The sequence below is a fragment of the Aulostomus chinensis genome, chromosome 5 (assembly GCF_037954235.1).
Source record: "Aulostomus chinensis isolate RoL2024-O1b breed Wild chromosome 5, RoL_Achi_v1.0, whole genome shotgun sequence".
NCBI lineage: Eukaryota > Metazoa > Chordata > Actinopteri > Syngnathiformes > Aulostomidae > Aulostomus > Aulostomus chinensis.
In genome coordinates this window covers 27,072,930-27,090,625 of record NC_141324.1, presented here as the reverse complement: position 1 = coordinate 27,090,625, position 17,696 = coordinate 27,072,930, and the positions used below count along the sequence as shown (strand labels likewise).

General features: G+C 48.9%; 1 protein-coding gene across 3 annotated transcripts in view; it reads left to right on the top strand.

Moving 5' to 3' along the window:
- zfyve9a (zinc finger, FYVE domain containing 9a) overlaps positions 1-17,316 on the top strand; it is a 27,199-nt gene extending 9,883 nt beyond the window's left edge. For 2 of the 3 annotated variants that reach the window (XM_086204316.1, XM_086204317.1), the window contains 16 exons: positions 43-1,484; positions 2,637-2,736; positions 3,519-3,695; positions 4,242-4,405; positions 6,268-6,397; positions 6,778-6,900; positions 7,509-7,664; positions 8,491-8,715; positions 10,975-11,057; positions 11,253-11,357; positions 12,574-12,724; positions 12,805-12,885; positions 13,135-13,297; positions 13,556-13,661; positions 14,046-14,222; positions 14,334-17,316. In XM_086204316.1, coding sequence (XP_086060442.1) covers positions 43-1,484; positions 2,637-2,736; positions 3,519-3,695; positions 4,242-4,405; positions 6,268-6,397; positions 6,778-6,900; positions 7,509-7,664; positions 8,491-8,715; positions 10,975-11,057; positions 11,253-11,357; positions 12,574-12,724; positions 12,805-12,885; positions 13,135-13,297; positions 13,556-13,661; positions 14,046-14,222; positions 14,334-14,495 — 3,545 coding nt within the window. In that variant the 3' untranslated portion in view covers positions 14,496-17,316. The remainder of the gene's footprint in view (positions 1-42; positions 1,485-2,636; positions 2,737-3,518; positions 3,696-4,241; positions 4,406-6,267; positions 6,398-6,777; positions 6,901-7,508; positions 7,665-8,490; positions 8,716-10,974; positions 11,058-11,252; positions 11,358-12,573; positions 12,725-12,804; positions 12,886-13,134; positions 13,298-13,555; positions 13,662-14,045; positions 14,223-14,333) is intronic. The other variant, XM_086204318.1, reaches the window with a different exon arrangement.
- Positions 17,317-17,696: the final 380 nt, after the last annotated feature.

The following is a 17,696-nucleotide window of genomic DNA, read 5'->3' as shown; positions in this document are numbered from 1 at the left end:
GTTATGAAAGTCTTATGTTGATAAAGTTCATTGTTCTTGTAGATGAGACTGATGCCCCCATTCTCTCGGATGCCAAGTGGACCCAGATCCTGGCCCCGCCAGCCCACCTGCTCTCTCTGAATCCCGCCCTGGCCCACACAGAGCTCAGCCCCAGGGAGAGTCCACTACCCTTCAAGACCCTCCCTGACTCCTCCTCCAGTGCCTCCCCAGGGGCCGACCCTAAAAGACACCCCGCTCCCGAGCCTACATCTTGGGTAGAAGAGAGGCCGGCAGACATCCATAGCCCACCCCTCCCCCAGCCTAACATTGGCAAACTGGTGGGCACAGACGACCTCTCGCCGCCCCCTGTGACGGCCTGCGGTGCTGTGGAGAATGGCTGTCCAGCCAGCCCTGCCAGCCCACATGTTGATGGGCTCAGCAAGGAGATAAACTCTCCTCCGGACCACCAGCCTGGCGCCTCCGTCCAGGAACCTCATCAGGAGGAGAGAGCTGCTTCAGGAGGAGGGGGAGGCTCCACCGTCAGTCACACTCACTTTACCTTTGAGGTAAGATTAGAACAAGAAGACGCCCCGTCTCATAAGATTCATCCGTATGAGGAGGCAGCAACACAAAATGGGGAAGGGGTTCAAGAGGAGGCAAGTACAGCTGGTTCACAGGACTTTGAGCAGGAAAGACAAACTGCAAACTCAACGGAGGAGCAGGTAGAGAGTCTTCAGAATGGGCTGAGAGATACTGGGGGTGGTGGAGAGGTGGAGGAGAATGGCTTGGCTCCTGAAACTACACAAGGGGAGATGGAGAGGCGCAGTCCGGAGGGCCAGCTAGAACAGCTCCTTAGGATAACGAGCCTTCCCAATGGTGTGGAGCAGGAGGCCGGGAGCCATTTAAAGCATAAGGACGCAGAAGAGGAAGAGGAGGACTTTTCTCCGTCTCCTGTCCCCTCCAAAGAGGACTCTGTAACTGAGGAGAAAGAAATGGAGGAGAGCAAGCAGGAGAACAGCGATGGAGGAGCAGTGGGCTCAGGAACCCTCCAACCGAAAGTCAACAACAATCGGCTGCAGCCGGTCAGCGTGCCCTACGGGGGCGCACGGCCGAAGCAGCCGGTCAGCCTCAAACTCCAAATCCCACAGCCGCTGTCAGGCCAGGTACAGAATCAGCTGGGCCCGTCCCCCATCAGCAAGAATAAGAACCTGGAAAACCAGTGCCGGAGAGGCACGCCTACTGAAACAGGGATCACCGGGCCTGATCAGAATCCAGTCGGGGTGAACAGAGACAGCGTTGTCCACTCGGCTTCTCTGATGTCCTCGGAGAGCCCAGACAACGACCTCCAGGCGGGCCAGCAGGGTGCTCTGAGCAGGAAGCCCGCCAGCTCCCTGGGAGAGGTTGCCCCTGTGTGGGTGCCGGACTCCCAGGCTCCTGTCTGCATGAAGTGTGATGTCAAGTTCACCTTCACCAAGAGGAGGCACCACTGCAGGGCCTGCGGCAAAGTAAGTAGAAATGAGATGATTTCAGGTCAGACACAGATTTCAATGTTCTGGTCCATCTTGAGATTTTGGTTTCACATCATGTCTTCTTTAATATTGGTGGATACAGTTACAGTTATTGGTATTTATTTTTGATGTTTTACAGTAAATTATGTATTTTGGACTGTCTGTCAAAAAAAATTTAAGAGAGGAAAGGTCCACCTTGCAGCATCTAAGATTCTCTCAGTCCACCCAAGTTGAACGATTGTCCTGCTATCAGAAATCTATACAACGAAGAGACCCAGATGGGGGGTGTGTGTGTGTGATGGGAACAGGAGCCCAGCTGTGTGGAGTTATTTCACACTTCAAGAGGAAAAAACGGATCATTTTTAAGTATAAATATATCATAAGTATAATTAAATAAAGTGTACTCAACCTCATTGCTAACAAATGGACTACAAAATTTATGAGTGCAGGAATAATATATGAGAAATACTTTGCAAAGTTTGAGACATAATGGAGTAATTTTGCCTGGGTGACTCAGACTCTCGCTCTGTGGAGGAAGGCAGCAGACGATACAGCAGCGGTCTGATAAACCGGATCATATTTTCTTTGCAGATGAACTCTGAGCAGCTAGCTCTTTAGCATTATGAGCGTCCACGCGTGCAGAGGAGTGTTGGCTCGCTGCTTTAAAGTGAAGTTGTGGTCGCTGACACTGCACTGGAAAATCGCCGGACTGCTACTTAATTTCCCATGGTGGTAAACAAACACAGTGGCTGCCGCTTGAGCAGGGAGGAGCTGGCACTGCAGTAATACTGACACCAGCACCGGGGCCACTTACAACAGACGCAGAGGGAGTCCACCGGCCGACCCGTGGATCCACGGACCCGTTTATGATCATGTGAGGCTGTGAAATTAAAAGCCTCCTTCTTTGTCCAATCATCTAAATACATGTTGGTGGATAATAACGTCTAACGAGGTTGTAATCCATTAAAAGTCAAGCACTCCGGTGCAAGCGCTGGAAATCAATATCTATAAAATGGTACATTTGCAGCACTTAATCACCACTAAGTTCACATGTTAAAATCATTACAGGGAAAAGAAGATCTGCATCACAGCACAGACCCATTCATAGGAACCTTCAGTAAATCGTGTCTGTGTGTGTCTGTGTCAAAGGTGTTCTGTGCAACGTGCTGCAGCCTGAAATGTAGGTTGGCGTACATGGACAGGAAGGAGGCTCGCGTCTGCGTCACCTGCCATTCTGCTCTCACGAGGGGTGAGAAACACACGATGTTTCACTCTCAATGCAGCTACAAACCCCAGGGGACAAAGGTCAAAGGTTAACTGGTACCTGACAGAAGTGTGTTTTGGACAGGTTTTGCAGCCGCACCACTGTTGCTACTGCACACATGTAGCGTGTTTGTAGTTTATATACTCTGTATCTTGCATCACACACAGCTGCTGCATGAATAAACGTTATTCTCATTCATTTCAGGAGTTCTTAATGACATAATTATGGCAACAATTCATTGAGGTGAAATATTAGTCATGTTTGGAATGGTTAACTGGGCCTGTTGTACGAATCAATCAATGTCATTGCTGTTATTTTCTAACCATGAAAAAGGCCTGGTATGAAAAATATGGAGTAATTATAAAGCCATAGCTCAAATTTAAAAAGTAATCTGCTTTTGAAAATGATGAGTATCTATTACTCTTTTTTTTTTTTTTGCCTCAAAACTTAGTCCTCTTTATCTGAGCACGTCTAAACTCTTCACAGTTCCTGTATCACAGACTCACACTGGGACGCTCTGAAGAAATGGTCTGATCACAAGTCTGTCAGTGTAGTGGTCCAGGCAGGGAACAGAACCTGACGCCTCTCTTGTCCCCCTTGAGACGTTAAAGTCCTGCAAGTTAGTAGAGGTAGACCATAGCTGTCAGGAGCAAGAAGTGACAAAAGCCACGTTGCTTTGCTTCCTGTCTGTAGGACTGAATTGAGGGTTGGAAAAAATAAAAACCCAAATCAATCTTATTTCAACAATGTGTTTCTGTCTACGTCAGCTCAATCTTGGGAGTCGCAGGTCACTGGGAACAACCAGAGTCCGAACCCCAACAACCCAGCAGAGTACTGCTCCACCATCCCCCCTCTGCAACAGGCTCAGGCCTCAGGGGTGCTCAGCTCGCCCCCTCCGACCGTCATGGTGCCTGTGGGAGTCCTGAAGCAGCCTGGCAACGAGGGTACGACCTTTACTGGGATTAAAAACCATTCTGCTTCTTTATTTTTCACATTTTACACCTCCAGTCCATCCTCACCGTATTAGGTAGGAGGATTTTCCTTCTACTGAGGAGGGTTTACTTGCAACGAGTTTCACATCATCAACCTTGTGATGTTCCAAAGTATAGGTAGAAGCTGTTTACAAGTAACACACTGTACTGTAGTGTTTTTAATTGTATTTATTTATAATTGTATTTTTTTTGGCCGATTAATCTGCTCTTCTACAATTTGAGTAACTCGGCTTGAATGTCGGCTTGATTCACAAAGTAACTCTACTGTAGAAGTTAATTGACCATGTACTACTTGAGTAGCCTTGAGTTTGAGTACTTTCTTTGAGGAAGGAGTAAATGTACTTTTATATGAGTAAAGATTTTTTCCATACCATTAAAGAAGAAGAAACTCAACACAGTGGCATAGAAACCTGCTGCCAGCTTGCTGTACGGTGGTGTAAGAGCAGCAGGACACATCCAGAACACCGCAGAAGTATTAATACTCTGTTTCACCTTTAGGTTCCCTCTCACGGGAGCAGAGGAGGGTCTGGTTTGCTGACGGGGTCCTGCCTAATGGAGACACAGCAGAGTCCCCCAAACCTCCCACCTCCAGCCCCGCCCCCTCGCAGTCACTGGCCATCTCCACCTATTCCAACAAAACCTCTGGTCCTGAGTCCTCGGAGGTACGCCTGACACAACTCTGAACCACAGCCAATGCTGTTAGCGTGTAGCATGTATGATCTGTAGCGAGTTGGAGGAAGATGAGGAGCTTCCTCTATGGCTGATCCAAGTGTAGCCAACACCTGTAAAGCCTGCAGTAATCGTGCAGCGTTCAAGTTTCTAATCAGAGTTTCTGCTTTCCCAGCAGACTGGCAGAGCTGGAATTCACTCGCTTCACTGTTAGCCAACACAAGTGACTAATAAGTCGACTGTGGCTCACAACGAATAACACAGCAGCACGTGTGGTTGGGTTGTTTGTGTGTCTGTGCAGCAAACCTGCTGGGTCTTAAACGTCAGCTGGCAGGATGATTCACGGCCGGTTGAACAGAGTCATCCTCAAGACCGCAAACGGCCAGCTGACGCTTTGCCGGCAGAACTTGAGGATGGCATCTGCCTTTTGATGTGACACAAACGCTGTGACGGCAGCGACGCTGGCATGAACCTGAAGAATCCATCACAGGTTCTGCTCAAAAAAAAGAAAAGAAAAGAAAAGAAAGGATAAGATCACCAGTCACAAAGTAGTGAACCAATGTTACATAGGACTTCTGAAGAGTTGGATTCTGTATTTGTGTATCCATGAAAAATGGCAGTAAGTTGCCTCTTGAACTGTTTGGAATTTGCGGTATGACTGCCTCCTCTCCTGATGATCATGATCTGCCCAAATGGTCCTGAAATGTGAGGGTTCCACTGACGTAGTGGTCTTACTGGTCCACGTGCATGACGTGGGATTTTTAACCCTCGATAGACGTGGACAGGAAGCAAAGCCCGGCGGCGTCTCAACTCCTGACATCGGTTGTGTACTGCTCGCATCATGAACGCATCCGCAGGCCTGAAGTTTCAAAATCGCCATCAGGCTTTACTTGTGTGTAAGAATGGATAGAGGGTGTAACAAGTCCCATAGGTACCAGAACTCTTCAGCGTTGAAGTCCTGACTGGATGAGACTCGCCTCGATCTCGGAGCGTGTGAGTGTGAAAGGAGCAGCGAAGGAATATTGAGCAGAAAACTGCCAGTGAGCTGAACCAGATGTTGTGGACTTTAGCTTGTAGCAGTAGAAACATATGGGAAACACAAGAAAACTTACTATCCAACTCCACTCCAACTCTCTTCCCAAACTAAGATGTGCATTCCATCCTCTCAGCCGGGACTTAATCCAGATTATTCCCCCCTTTACTGCTTTTCTATGCAAAACATTGCATACACAATCATCAATGTGGTGAGAAAACAACATGCACTCTCGCAAATCTCTGCGGTGCCAAGAGAAAATCCCCTTATTTTTAGAACCTTCCCCAAAAAGTATAATAAACACTCCTGCTCACCCAAGAATTACGCCGCGTGGCCGTTGTATGACGACTCTTTGTGTGTTCTCACTTTCAATCTGAAAAATCACGTTTCATTAAAGGAGTTCCTCTGAGATGGAGAGTTTTTTTTTAGTTCTGGATGAACACTGTGGTCATGCATCTTGATCGAACCAGAGTTTAATTCTGCCGTCCACTGTTGGTGAGAAAATCCTCTGGTGTGCAGCGGGTGGTACGACACAAAATGAGCCAAAATGGCCGAACCAGGACGCTTGTCGGAGATGTCCCCGGTGTTCTCGTTCAGTGCTCACCAGTATGAGAGCGGATGTACGAAGCGACTTGCTCCTCATGAGCTGCAGGACCCAGAAGTGACACGTTGGCCTCTGAGTGCAGGTGCTGATAGCTCTGTGTGTCGGTGGTCTCAGCCGTCCACCTCTGAGATCGGGTTGTTTTCTTTTCCCCTCGACATTAATGGTGTGCTGTAACGTTCATCTGAGCTCCAACTGCTGCTCTTCCTCTCCACCCCCAGGCGGCTCACACCCCCGTTGCCCCGGTGGGCAGCCCCGTGGGCAGCTCCCTCAGCCTGATCCCGGAGGACGGACTCCCTCCCATCCTCATCTCCACCGGAGTCAAAGGAGGTACGGGAGGCCACATCACAGGTGCTTGCCCTCATCCTCACCATTCTGCTGCCTCCTCATCGCTCCGTCCGTCGCCGTCTTCCTGTCTTTCATGTGCTTTAGATCACGGCTCACGTTTCACCACTCATTGCCAGCAAGGGGGAGGACAGGATTTATACATGGGAACACTGGGAACACTGTTGTGATGTTTGGAAGGATTTTACTTGGACTGATCATCATTTCCTTCTCTTGCCTCATGCGTTACTCCTATATCATCCTCACCCCCCTCCCCAACTCACTCTGATAACTCCACCCTCTCTCATGCTCACTTCTTCCTGTCTGTTGATCTAACTTTACCACCATCCCCCCCCCCCTTCACCCACTCACCCCTCCCTCTTTTACTCCACCCTATCTGCCTGCAGACTACGCTGTGGAGGAGAGGCCGTCAGAAATTGTCCTCATGCAACAGCTGGAGGAGGGAGGTCCAGACCCCCTGGTCTTCGTTCTCAACGCGAACCTGCTCGCCATGGTCAAGCTGGTCAACTGTGAGTCATCCGGGGGTGGGGTTGGTTAGTGGAACGAAAATGAAGTAATTCAGGTGAAACCATTTAGTAGTGTCCCAGAGCAGCAGCAGCCTCTGTTAGCGAGGATGGCAAGTGGAGGTCACTGTGCGTTCAAATCTACTAGATGGAGATTTAGCGGAGTACCGCACTATTTTGTAAGATGATCTGAGGGGAAGCAACTGATTTTGACCAGAGGACTCGAGACAGAGAGGAGCAGAAACATGTTTGTTTTTCCTCCAGTAACATCCTGTTGTGATCTCACCTTCTAGTTCCTGAAAGCAGCACTTCAAGCTGTTCGGAGTTTGGTGCAGTGTCACGCTTGCATCACGCACGGTTATTAAACTCAACAGTTTATTTTAATTTAATTTCATAATCTTTGAGAAGCAAGACATGCTTTTAATCTCTCTGTGCAGATTCAGACAGAAACGTTTCCAGGTCTGATCTTGCGAGATCGATGTTAGAACTTTTCCCCTGAAACCTCTCTGGTGCTTCCTCCCGCTTGTTTCACACCTCAGCGTGAAGCGCTGAAAGGGGCTGGTGAGTCTTGCTGTTTGTCCAGTGTGACATGTTCCCGTCCTCTCGACCCACAGATGTAAACAGGAAGTGTTGGTATGTGACGACGAAGGGCATGCACGCCGTCGGCCAGGCGGAGGTGGTCATTCTGCTCCAGTGTCTACCTGACGAGAAGACCATCCCAAAGGACATCTTCACCCACTTCGTCCAGCTCTACCAGGACGCCCTCAGTGGTAAGAGCACAGGAGGTTTGCTGAGAAACCAGCCTCTCGTAGGGAGGCTAGTCGCTCTGTTCGGAGGTCCACAGGTGTCTTTGTCAGGTGATTTAACAGGAAACTATTCCAGCTTTACTTTTTGTTCCATGGGGACAACAAGTGTCCTCAATTTGGAATCCAGGTTAGTGTCCACCACTGTGTCAGCCTCCTCATGAAAAATGGTCCTGACGTTAGCGTGTGCTGTGAGGTCGCGTCCCTCCAGGCGGGACATCTCACCACCGCTTGTCCTGCATCTTTAACTCCGTATGCTGCAGAGCAAAATAGGCTAATAATCGGGTGACTTTGATGGCTCGCTCCCTCAGGCCATTTCCTTTTTGTCATGTTCACACGGGAGCATTTTCAGGCCGCTGGATAGGAGTCATCTTGCACGTGTCGCGTCCGATTAAGTCGCCGTCTGTCAGGCCGTGTGAAGAAGTGCTGGCTTTAGCAAGTCCCAGCTGCTGAGCTGTCTTTCCGTTAGGGTTATTGTGTTTTTGCGCCATCTAAAGCCAGCTCTCCCTGCTCATAGATGATTGGAAACATGAGCTCGTCTGGGTAATCTGAGATGGTAGGGCGATGGTGCAGAGCTGCCAGAGAAGCTCGACCAAACATACACGTTTATATTAGCTCGTAATCCCGTGACTACATGGACAGCCTCCATGTAAGTAGTCTTTATTTCCTTCACGTTATTCCCTGCCACACACCTATTAACCTTTGATACAATTCTCTGCCTCACCCTCCCTATCTTATTTCACCTCCTCGTCTCCTGTACCCCCAACCTCTCTCTTCCTCCTCTTCCTCTCAGGCAACGTGCTGAGCCACCTTAGTCACTCGTTCTTCACGCAGAGCTTCCTGGGCAGTAAGGAGCACGGCGGCTTCCTCTACATCAGCCCCTCCTTCCAGTCTCTGCAGGACCTGCTGCTGCCCAACCCGCCCTTCCTCTTCGGCATCTTGATACAGAAGTGGGAGACGCCCTGGGCCAAGGTCTTCCCCATACGCCTGATGCTGCGGCTGGGCGCCGAGTACCGATGTGAGCACAGAGCTTCCTACTGCGTGGTCATAGGGGTCCTAGAGCTGCCGTTAGAGCTCCATTAGGTGGCCCAGCTGGATGTCCCGTTCACCTGTTTTTGTCACATACCAGACAAGCTCACCAGCAGCAAGCGGCGTCGCTTTTGAGCGCCGCACGACAACTCAAAGACGGTGAAGGAAACCCGATAACTCCTGAGACAGCGTGATTTCAGTCGCACCCGCATGTTAGCGTGTGCTTCAAAATACAACACAATAATTCCTACGTTATGTAACGTTATGTAAATGCTCTGTGTCACGGAGCAATTATGAATTTGACCAGAACTGCAAACTAGAGCTATTCAGATTCAGATAACTTTATTATCCCCGAGGGGCAATTAAAGATCACAACTCAAAGCCTGATACAACTGTCACAAGCGTCACAATTATTACAGATTGAAAGTAATAATGCTACACTTCAGAAATTTAACAACAGCACATATACGTTTGTTGTGTATGTACACGTACTATGAGTACACAAACACAGCACAGCAAATCAAGTTTTCTGGAGAGAAAAAAAAGAAGCGGCTCCAAAGCCGCGGGCCGGAGCTCTTTCTCGATCTCAGGATCAGCATCTGGCGACAGTTTCACCCTGGTTTGGCTCCCGTCGGATCTTCGTCGGTGAATGGAGTCCACCCAGGTTCCATCACTAAACACCTTCATGACTTCTTGTCCGCATAAAAGGGACAAAGATGTGTTTGTTGTCTCCTGATGCTTCTCCAAGTCCGGTCAAAGCAAAAGCAGATGGTCAAATATGAACAAAGATGGGACCAGAACGGCAGATGTGTGCTGGCATTGGAGCTCGAGTCACTCAGGCGAGCGCTGAATCGGCGGCCTGATATTTTTGTGCCTGATAAGGAAATTGTTTTACATTTACCGCACTTCTTTAGTATTTTGGTTCATTTAAATGAACAGAAATCAAATCTTAAAGTTAGTTGCTGACATGAGGCAGCATTCGTGTTTTTTTACGCCTCGTTAATCACAGATTGATCCCGCGAGCGCGTTGTGTCGTCAGAGGAGGGTCCGTAGACTTCGAACAAGCTTCCACTGAAGTTTCCCTCACTGCTTTCCACATGAACCAGGAAGTCTTGTGAGGGGGTTTATTGGAGAGCCCCCCCCCCCCACACACACACACACACACGCGCGCGCGCACACGCACACGCACAGCCCTACCTGCCAGCACAAAGCTCCGCCAGGCTCTGTTAAGCCTCTTGCCTGCTTCCAGCGGATAGAATACATTAACAAAGACACTTATAGTTGAAGCTCACAAACGCAAAATGTTAACACCGCCATGAAATTAATCCACTTCCCAGGCCTCTCACCTCGGACCGCAGCGAGGGTCCGGCCCAGGTTTGGCAGCCCAGCGTCCAGATGGCCGCTCAGCTCCAGATTCAGACTCAGATTGCTGTTGTTGCTAATGAGAGTTTGTGGCGAGATCTTGTTTCCAGCTGTTTGCTGAGATAAGGCTAAAAATAGTTGTTTAAGGAGCTTTGGTGGCTGGAGAAAAAAAGCAGCCTTATTTTTTTTTTTTTTTCACTTGTGGATTAGAAACACTCGTCTTTAACTGCAGGCGTAGTTGCTGTATTTGATGCTGGTGTGGGGTCCCGCTCGCTCCTCATTTGCATCCTTGAATAAAGCAGAAAACTCAGGCTGAGAAAGAGAAAACACCTTCATGCGAAGAAAACAACTTGCTGCTTCCAAAGGACGATCGATCTCAGTTTAAATACAAACGGCGAGTCCTTAAATCAGGGTTCATGCGGATGAAAAACCTGGAAATGTCATGGAATCTGGGAATACCAGTATCCAGTTCTGGAGCAGTTTTTTAAAAAAAATTCGATGAAGCCAGAAGATATCAGTAAAGTCATGGAAATGTGCTTCAAAAGCAGTTTCATTTTGGCGTGTGTGGCCCCCTTAATATCGATGAAGATAGTAATTTAATTCATGTTTATGCTGCATCAGACACGCAGCTCGTGACTGAATGTAGTGGAGCTGTTAAATTCAGAGGATGCACAGTCACGAACTTTCTCCTCAGAGACGATTGAGTCTGGATCCTGGCGAATGAAAATTAAATAAAAGAATTCAAAAATATCTTCCGTCCGTCGGCTGGATCTGAGATTGTTTCCAAACCGGCCATTTCCAGCTGCAGCCGCCGCCACGACGCTTCACAGACTGTTGAGGGGAATCCGTGGTACATTTATTAATGATTGACTGTCTGGTTTGGCAGTTTATCCGTGTCCGCTGTTCAGCGTTCGCTTCAGGAAGCCTCTCTTTGGAGAGACGGGACACACCATCATGAATCTGCTGGCGGTAAGAGCTTCTCGTTAACTCCTCCCTAGTTTACAATTTAACAAGCTCCCCTATATGTTATTGATAAACAGCATCATGCAAATTCAGTTCATTAAAACCGAGGTGTCTTCATGTGTATTTGTGTGTGTGTGTGTGTGTGTGTGTGTGTGTGTGTGTGTGTGTGTGTGTGTGTGTGTGTGTGTGCGCGCGCTACAGGACTTCCGGAACTACCAGTACACACTGCCAGTGGTGAAAGGTCTGGTTGTGGACATGGAGGTGAGGAAGACCAGCATCAAGATCCCCAGTAATCGCTACAATGAGGTGAGCATGACGTCATCAAGCACTGACAGGTGTGAATCCATCCACTGGTACTCCAGAGTAGAAGTGAAATATATCCAGATGTACCAGCTCCAAGTAAAGTCCCACCCTTCCCCTACTGGCAAGTTATTTTGTTAAACCTGCCAGTCGATGTTCTAGACTTGCATTCTTCTTCTTTTTCTTTTTCTTTTTTTTATGGCCAAAATTACACAACTTATCAGAGCCAGAAACTGGGAAAGCAACTGGACGCTGGAAATATTTCAAAAACGCATCAACCCAAAAGTTGAACTGCACACTCGACCGGAGCAGAAGCACCCTCGGGAACGGCTCGGGCTTCAGAGGGTGAAACGCCTCTCTGGAATTGTGAACTGTCACCTACTGATCTTGGGCCAGTTGTTAGACTCACGTCTGTCTGAGAGCTTTTTACTGCAGCACAGATGAATTTAGAATCATGGTAAATCTGTCAAACCCTCCGATTCCAGCATTCAAACCGGAAAACAGAAGAATCCAGAGAGAAAGAAAAGCAGAGCCGCGTCTCGTGTGTTGTCTTTCAGTATTTTGCGCCATTTTAAGACACTTACATAAGAACTCCACTGGTGTAATGACATCAGCGGCGGCTCTTTTAAGCCTCCTGAACATCAACACACACACACACACACACACGTTGTTTCTATGTAGGTGAAACATGAGAAAATCTCCAGGGCCCCTGCAGCCGAGCAACGGGCGTGGGCTTGTTCTCACGCCGCTGCCTCGGGGTGTGAATGAATGTCCAACCAGAACAAGTGATACACAAGAGGCAGCAGTTGGCCGAAGAAGCGAGCTGCCGCCGCCGCCGCCATGGTGTCGGCGAGAGTGTTGCTGGTTGTAACATTTGGCAGCGTCAGCGGTGACAGATGGGAACCCCGTCTCCTCGTTAGCGCAGCAAGTGGTTAAAACCCTCCAGATTTTCACTTTAATTTCTCATTTGTGGCTTCAAAGAGACCCAGAGGCGGGGGGGGGGGGTTAATACGTGGGATCTTCCAGCTATTGATACTCACCCCATTAATGTCGTTCTTCAATCTGTCATCTGGGCGCCATCCCAGTTAACCGAAGGACTTTACCCAAAAGCCCATTGCAATTAGGCTTAGGCAGAGAGGCGCTCTGCTCTCTGAAAGCCCTTCCGCTCCGCTCACATCCGAAGGGCGGCTCGATTAAACATGGATGCTCTTCATCCTTGCAGCTGATGAAGGCCATGAACAAGTCCAACGAGCACGTGCTGGCCATGGGGGCGTGTTTCAACGACCGGGCCGACTCCCACCTGGTGTGTGTGCAGAACGACGACGGCAACTACCAGACGCAGGCCATCAGCATCCATCACCAGCCCCGCAAAGGTGCCGCCCCGGCGTCCTCCCCTGTCTGGTCTCTGTCTCTCTCTTCAGGAAGTAACCTTTGTTCTCCTGTTGTCTTTCAGTCACTGGAGCCTGCTTCTTTGTTTTCAGCGGTGCGTTGAAAGCCTCGTCGGGGTTCTTGGCTAAAACCAGCATAGTAGAAGGTGAGCTGCGAGGAGCTCGGCGTTGGTCCTTCCTCCAAACTGACAAACAGTCAACAACTTGTTGGATGGCATCAGTAGAGCAGCAGCTAGAGCTGTTTTTCTCAATATGGCGGAATATTCCAGCAGTCTGGGTGTGGTTCATCAGTGATGCTGGTGATGTCATTTATGTTCACTCGTTTGCTCCCTCTGGGGGGGGGGGGTCTACGGCCGTGACATTTGCTCCTCCTCCTCCTCCTCCTCCTCCCGTAGATGGCGTGATGATCCAGATCACCGCCGAGACCATGGACTCTCTGAGACAGGCCCTGAGGGACATGAAGGACTTCACCATCACGTGTGGAAAAGCTGACCAGGAGGAGAACCAGGAGCTGGTCCACATCCAGTGGACGGAGGATGACCACAACTTCAACAAGGGGTGAGACGGGAAGGGCGCCGAGGCGGAGCCGCGTCGGGATCACGGATGATTGAACGTTCACCGGCGGCAGCTCTACTACTCAGCGATTAAAACTCTTTAGACGCGCCTGAGGAAGTTTCCTCTCTACTGAGAGGAAACCGATGTGGTCTGACAGACGCCATCAATTAAACAGCAGTCGGATGAATTTCATTTTTAATTACACAATTAACTACGACTGCCCCTCCTCTCCTAATGCTGCTGGTTGTTTTATTGATTCAGAGTGATCAGCCCCATCGATGGCAAATCCATGGAGTCCATCACCAGCGTCAAGATCTTCCACGGCTCCGAGTTCAAAGCCAACGGGAAGGTCATCCGCTGGACGGAGGTACGGCACCCGCTCGCACTCCTCTGGAGCAATGAAGCTAGAACCTTTAAGATGAAGCTTTACTCATGCAGGTCACCGCTCTGATTGACGGGGTCTCACTCTCAAGAGGAGGTGAGAGGAAGAAAAAGAGTAGTTACTGTGTAATAAAGAATATATGATAAACAATACTGATCAAACTCAGTCGGACATCCAGCCATGCAAATGTCTGACATGGCAACTTTTCAATTTTAAAAAACAAATCTTGGAGGGGGAAGTCGTCTTCCGCTTCTTCGGCTTCAGTCTTCCATCTTAACCACACCTGTGTTGCTGCTCTGGGGTTTTAATGTTTTCGACCTTGAACCTGCCGAGATCTCATCTGAGGAACGTTGTCTGTGGTTCCTTCAGGTCTTCTTCCTCCAGAGCGACGATCAACCCAACGGTCTGAGCGACCCGGCCGACCACAGCCGGCTGACGGAGAACGTAGCCAGAGCGTTCTGCATGGCGCTCTGCCCCCACCTCAAACTGCTGAAGGAGGACGGGATGGCTAAACTGGGTCTGCGGGTCACGCTGGACTCTGAGCAGGTAGGGAGGGGGAGGGGCCAGGATGAGTTCCGTGTTGGCGGGTGTGTAGAACAGCTTTCTGTGGAGGTCTTTTGAGTCTTGTATCAAGGTAACCCTTCTTCCTCTCTCCAGGTGGGCTACCTGGCAGGAAGTAATGGTCAGCCACTTCTGCCTCAGTACCTGAGCGACCTGGACAGCGCTCTGATCCCCGTCATCCACGGTGGGGCGTGTCAGCTGAGTGAGGGTCCGGTGGTCATGGAGCTGGTCTTCTACATTCTGGAGATCATCTCCTAGGACCCCGGACACGCCCGCAGCGTCACCTCTGAACACTCTCACATCACCCCCCCTCCACCCTCCAGCCTGGCCCCCCTCCCTCCACCATCTCCTCTCCACCGTTTGCACTTGAGAAGAGCCTGAAAACTGTGCCGTGGCGGCCAGGCTGGGTAGCATTCCTCCAGTCAGCCTATGCATCCGACCACCCGCTCTGCTCCAGAGCTCACCTGGGGCCTGAGGAAGCACTGAGCGGGATCATCCGTCACATGACCTGTGATGAAACTCACCTGTCAGGCGCTCCGAGCAAGAAGTTAACACGGGACGTCCCGCCGGCTCCGTCACCAGGCCCACACCCGTACCCAGAACTTGTAGTTCTGATGACCGTCCCAGTGGAAGTATTTAAACTGCAACCGTGCAAACACACGCCTCCACTGACGAGTCATGAGGATCAAGCGCCGTTACAGAGCAGTAGGAGAGTTATTAAAGCAGCGGGGTCATGTTGTCCAGAAGCATGCAGAGCCACTGTACATCCGATTAGTTAAACCTTTACTGTCTTGCGATTCCGAAACGCGTTTAAAAAGCTGAGTTAACATGTCGACCAGGTCAGCTGAGGAATGTGCCAACGTGTCAGTACCACCTGGCCGTGAGGCTGAATCCAGCACCTACCTTCATGTCTTATGGTTGAAAACAAGCAGCAACTTAAGTAGCAGCAGTTAAGAGCTGCACCTCAAGAAAAGTGTCCGTCAGCTAAGCGCGTCCTCCTAAGTGAAGGTTCCGCCTGGTTAGCGTATATTGACACTCGTCTGTAACAGGGAGCGTCAAGTTCTCTTAACCAGGAAACTGAAGAAGAGTTTGTCATCATCGAAAGACGACAGAGCACATTTGGACCTGAGCCGGCGTCCCCGGTCAGCTAGGACACCAACGGTCCAAGTTCAGGCCAAAGTTCATAGTTTTGACAGTGAACGAACACAAAGCTGCCAGAGCAGCTCTGACTGATGATGTTGTTGCACACCTGGACCGCTGTCAGTGCCGACCAGGGTTTATTTATTGTTTTTATATTAACGATCGTAGTGACTGGAACACAGAGTATTGACGTGATTCTAGCAACAGCAAGTGTGGGCGGTGCGACGGCCCCAGCGGGACCGCGGCGTGGCGTTATGTAGCTCCTCAGCTTCCTCAACCCTCCGTCACTGTGGCAGCCTGAAGCACTGAACTCTACGACCTGCGACGGCCTCTGTGTAGCCCGGATGCTCCGAGACGAAACCATCTCTGAAAAGTTTGGACTCTTCCTCTGATGTTTCGATTTAAACAAAACAAAACAAAACAAGGAACGTTACAAATCATCAGAAGAAAGACGCCTTTGTGTGTGTGTGTGTGTGTGTGTGTGTGTGTGCGTGTGTGTGCGTGCGTGTGTGTGTGCGTGCGTGCGTGTGTGCGCACCGTGGTGCTCAGTGCCTGCAGCAGCGATTCATCAAAGGGGACAAATAGTTTTTGGCTTCACCTCCTAAGCTTTACTCATCGATCACCAGATGCTTTACTTCACGGACAAACGTGTTGAATTATTGTACATATTTTTTGTTGTTGTTGTTGTTGTTTTTTCAGGCATTCTAACTCTGCATCTGTAGCCTCCAGAGATTCATGGAAGGACAGTGTTACTGAGGGGACGCTTCTCATCCTGGACAGCTTATTTAAAACTTAAAAAAACAAACAACAAAAAAAAAAAGGTTCCAATGCTTTACTGATAAACGATCTGTACATAGAGCTGAAAAAAAGAGGGATTTTTTTTCAAATCTCCACCAATCATCTCCTCCAGCATCATCAGCAGTCAACAACAAACACTTTCGTGTCTTTTTAATCATAAGGATTAAAAAAAAAAAGGTTGAAGATGTAAAGCTATATTATACAGTATATATAAATAAATATATAAGGACTGTATTAAAATGCAGAAGCAGTGCACTGGATTCTAAGCCATTTACAGGAGAGTTAAAGCGAGCGTCGAGGTGTCCCACCCCCCCAACAATCAGAGCTCGGTGTTTGTGAAGACCCCCGGTTCCTGCAGAATGCGTTCTATCAGAAACGTTCCTCGAAGCTGAATGTATTTCATCTCACATTCCCTGCATTGTTTCAACGCTCTGACCAAGACTTCTGTGTTCAAAGTGGGGAACCCCGTCTGGTGTGAAAAGATGGGGTCACTCCAGGGGGTCCCTGAGGCGCCTCTGGCTGCTCTGGACTGCGCTCTACTTCGACAACATGGACCTGGAAATATAAGAATGTATTCTTCCCCTTTCTGTTTGGAATCCGAAATGTTTGTTTTGGTTTTTTTCCTTTACATCACACATGGCAATCACCAAAAAAAAAAGAGAGACAAAACAAAACCATTTCATGTCAAAATGCTCTGTACAGTGAATCATTAGCAGGAGTGAAACCCGTTTCTCCATCTTGAATCATGCTAATATAAAAGCAGAAGCGGCTACACAGAGAACGCTCTCTCACAGGAGGACCTGACCGGAGAACAATCCTTGCAAGTCTGTCCGAGACAATCACATGACACCTGCAGACGAGCCGACAGCCAATTAGACCTGTAGCCACTCCTCCCACAGTCTGACCTCCTGTAGCACAACAGTGTCAACCTGATCAGAACGTCGAGGTCAAAGGTCACCCGCTCTGGGGTTTATTACTGTGATCAAACCAGAGTCGCTCGATCACTGTGTCTTCACTGTTCTGGTTTTATAAATTAGCATAACGAAGAGGAGACTTTTTTCTGTTTGCTCAGTATTTTTTTCTTCTTTTTTCTGGCATTAATCTGATTTGTGCAATATGTCTGAACCCCCCCCCCCCCCCCCCCCCCAAAAAAAAACAGAAAAAAGTGCAATTTGTTGGACTGGAAAGTAGCATTTTCTTTTCTTTTTTTTTGGTATTCAGTTTGTGAGCTGTTCCAACTATAACACTGCATGCCAACAGAAACAAGCTTGAAACGGTGACCAACGTGACTCAACTTTGCATTTTAACAGTTGTATCCTCTACTTTATGGATGAAACTTACGGGGAAAAAAAACAAACACCCAACTTATGCTTTTGTTCTTTTGGGGGGGGGGGGTTTGGTCACAATTTTTTTTTTTTCCTCAATAAACATCTGTCAAAAATGTTTGAAAAGACCCCCCCCCCCCCACACACACATACACACACACAAAAAAAACAAAATTACATCTTTTCTTTCTTTACA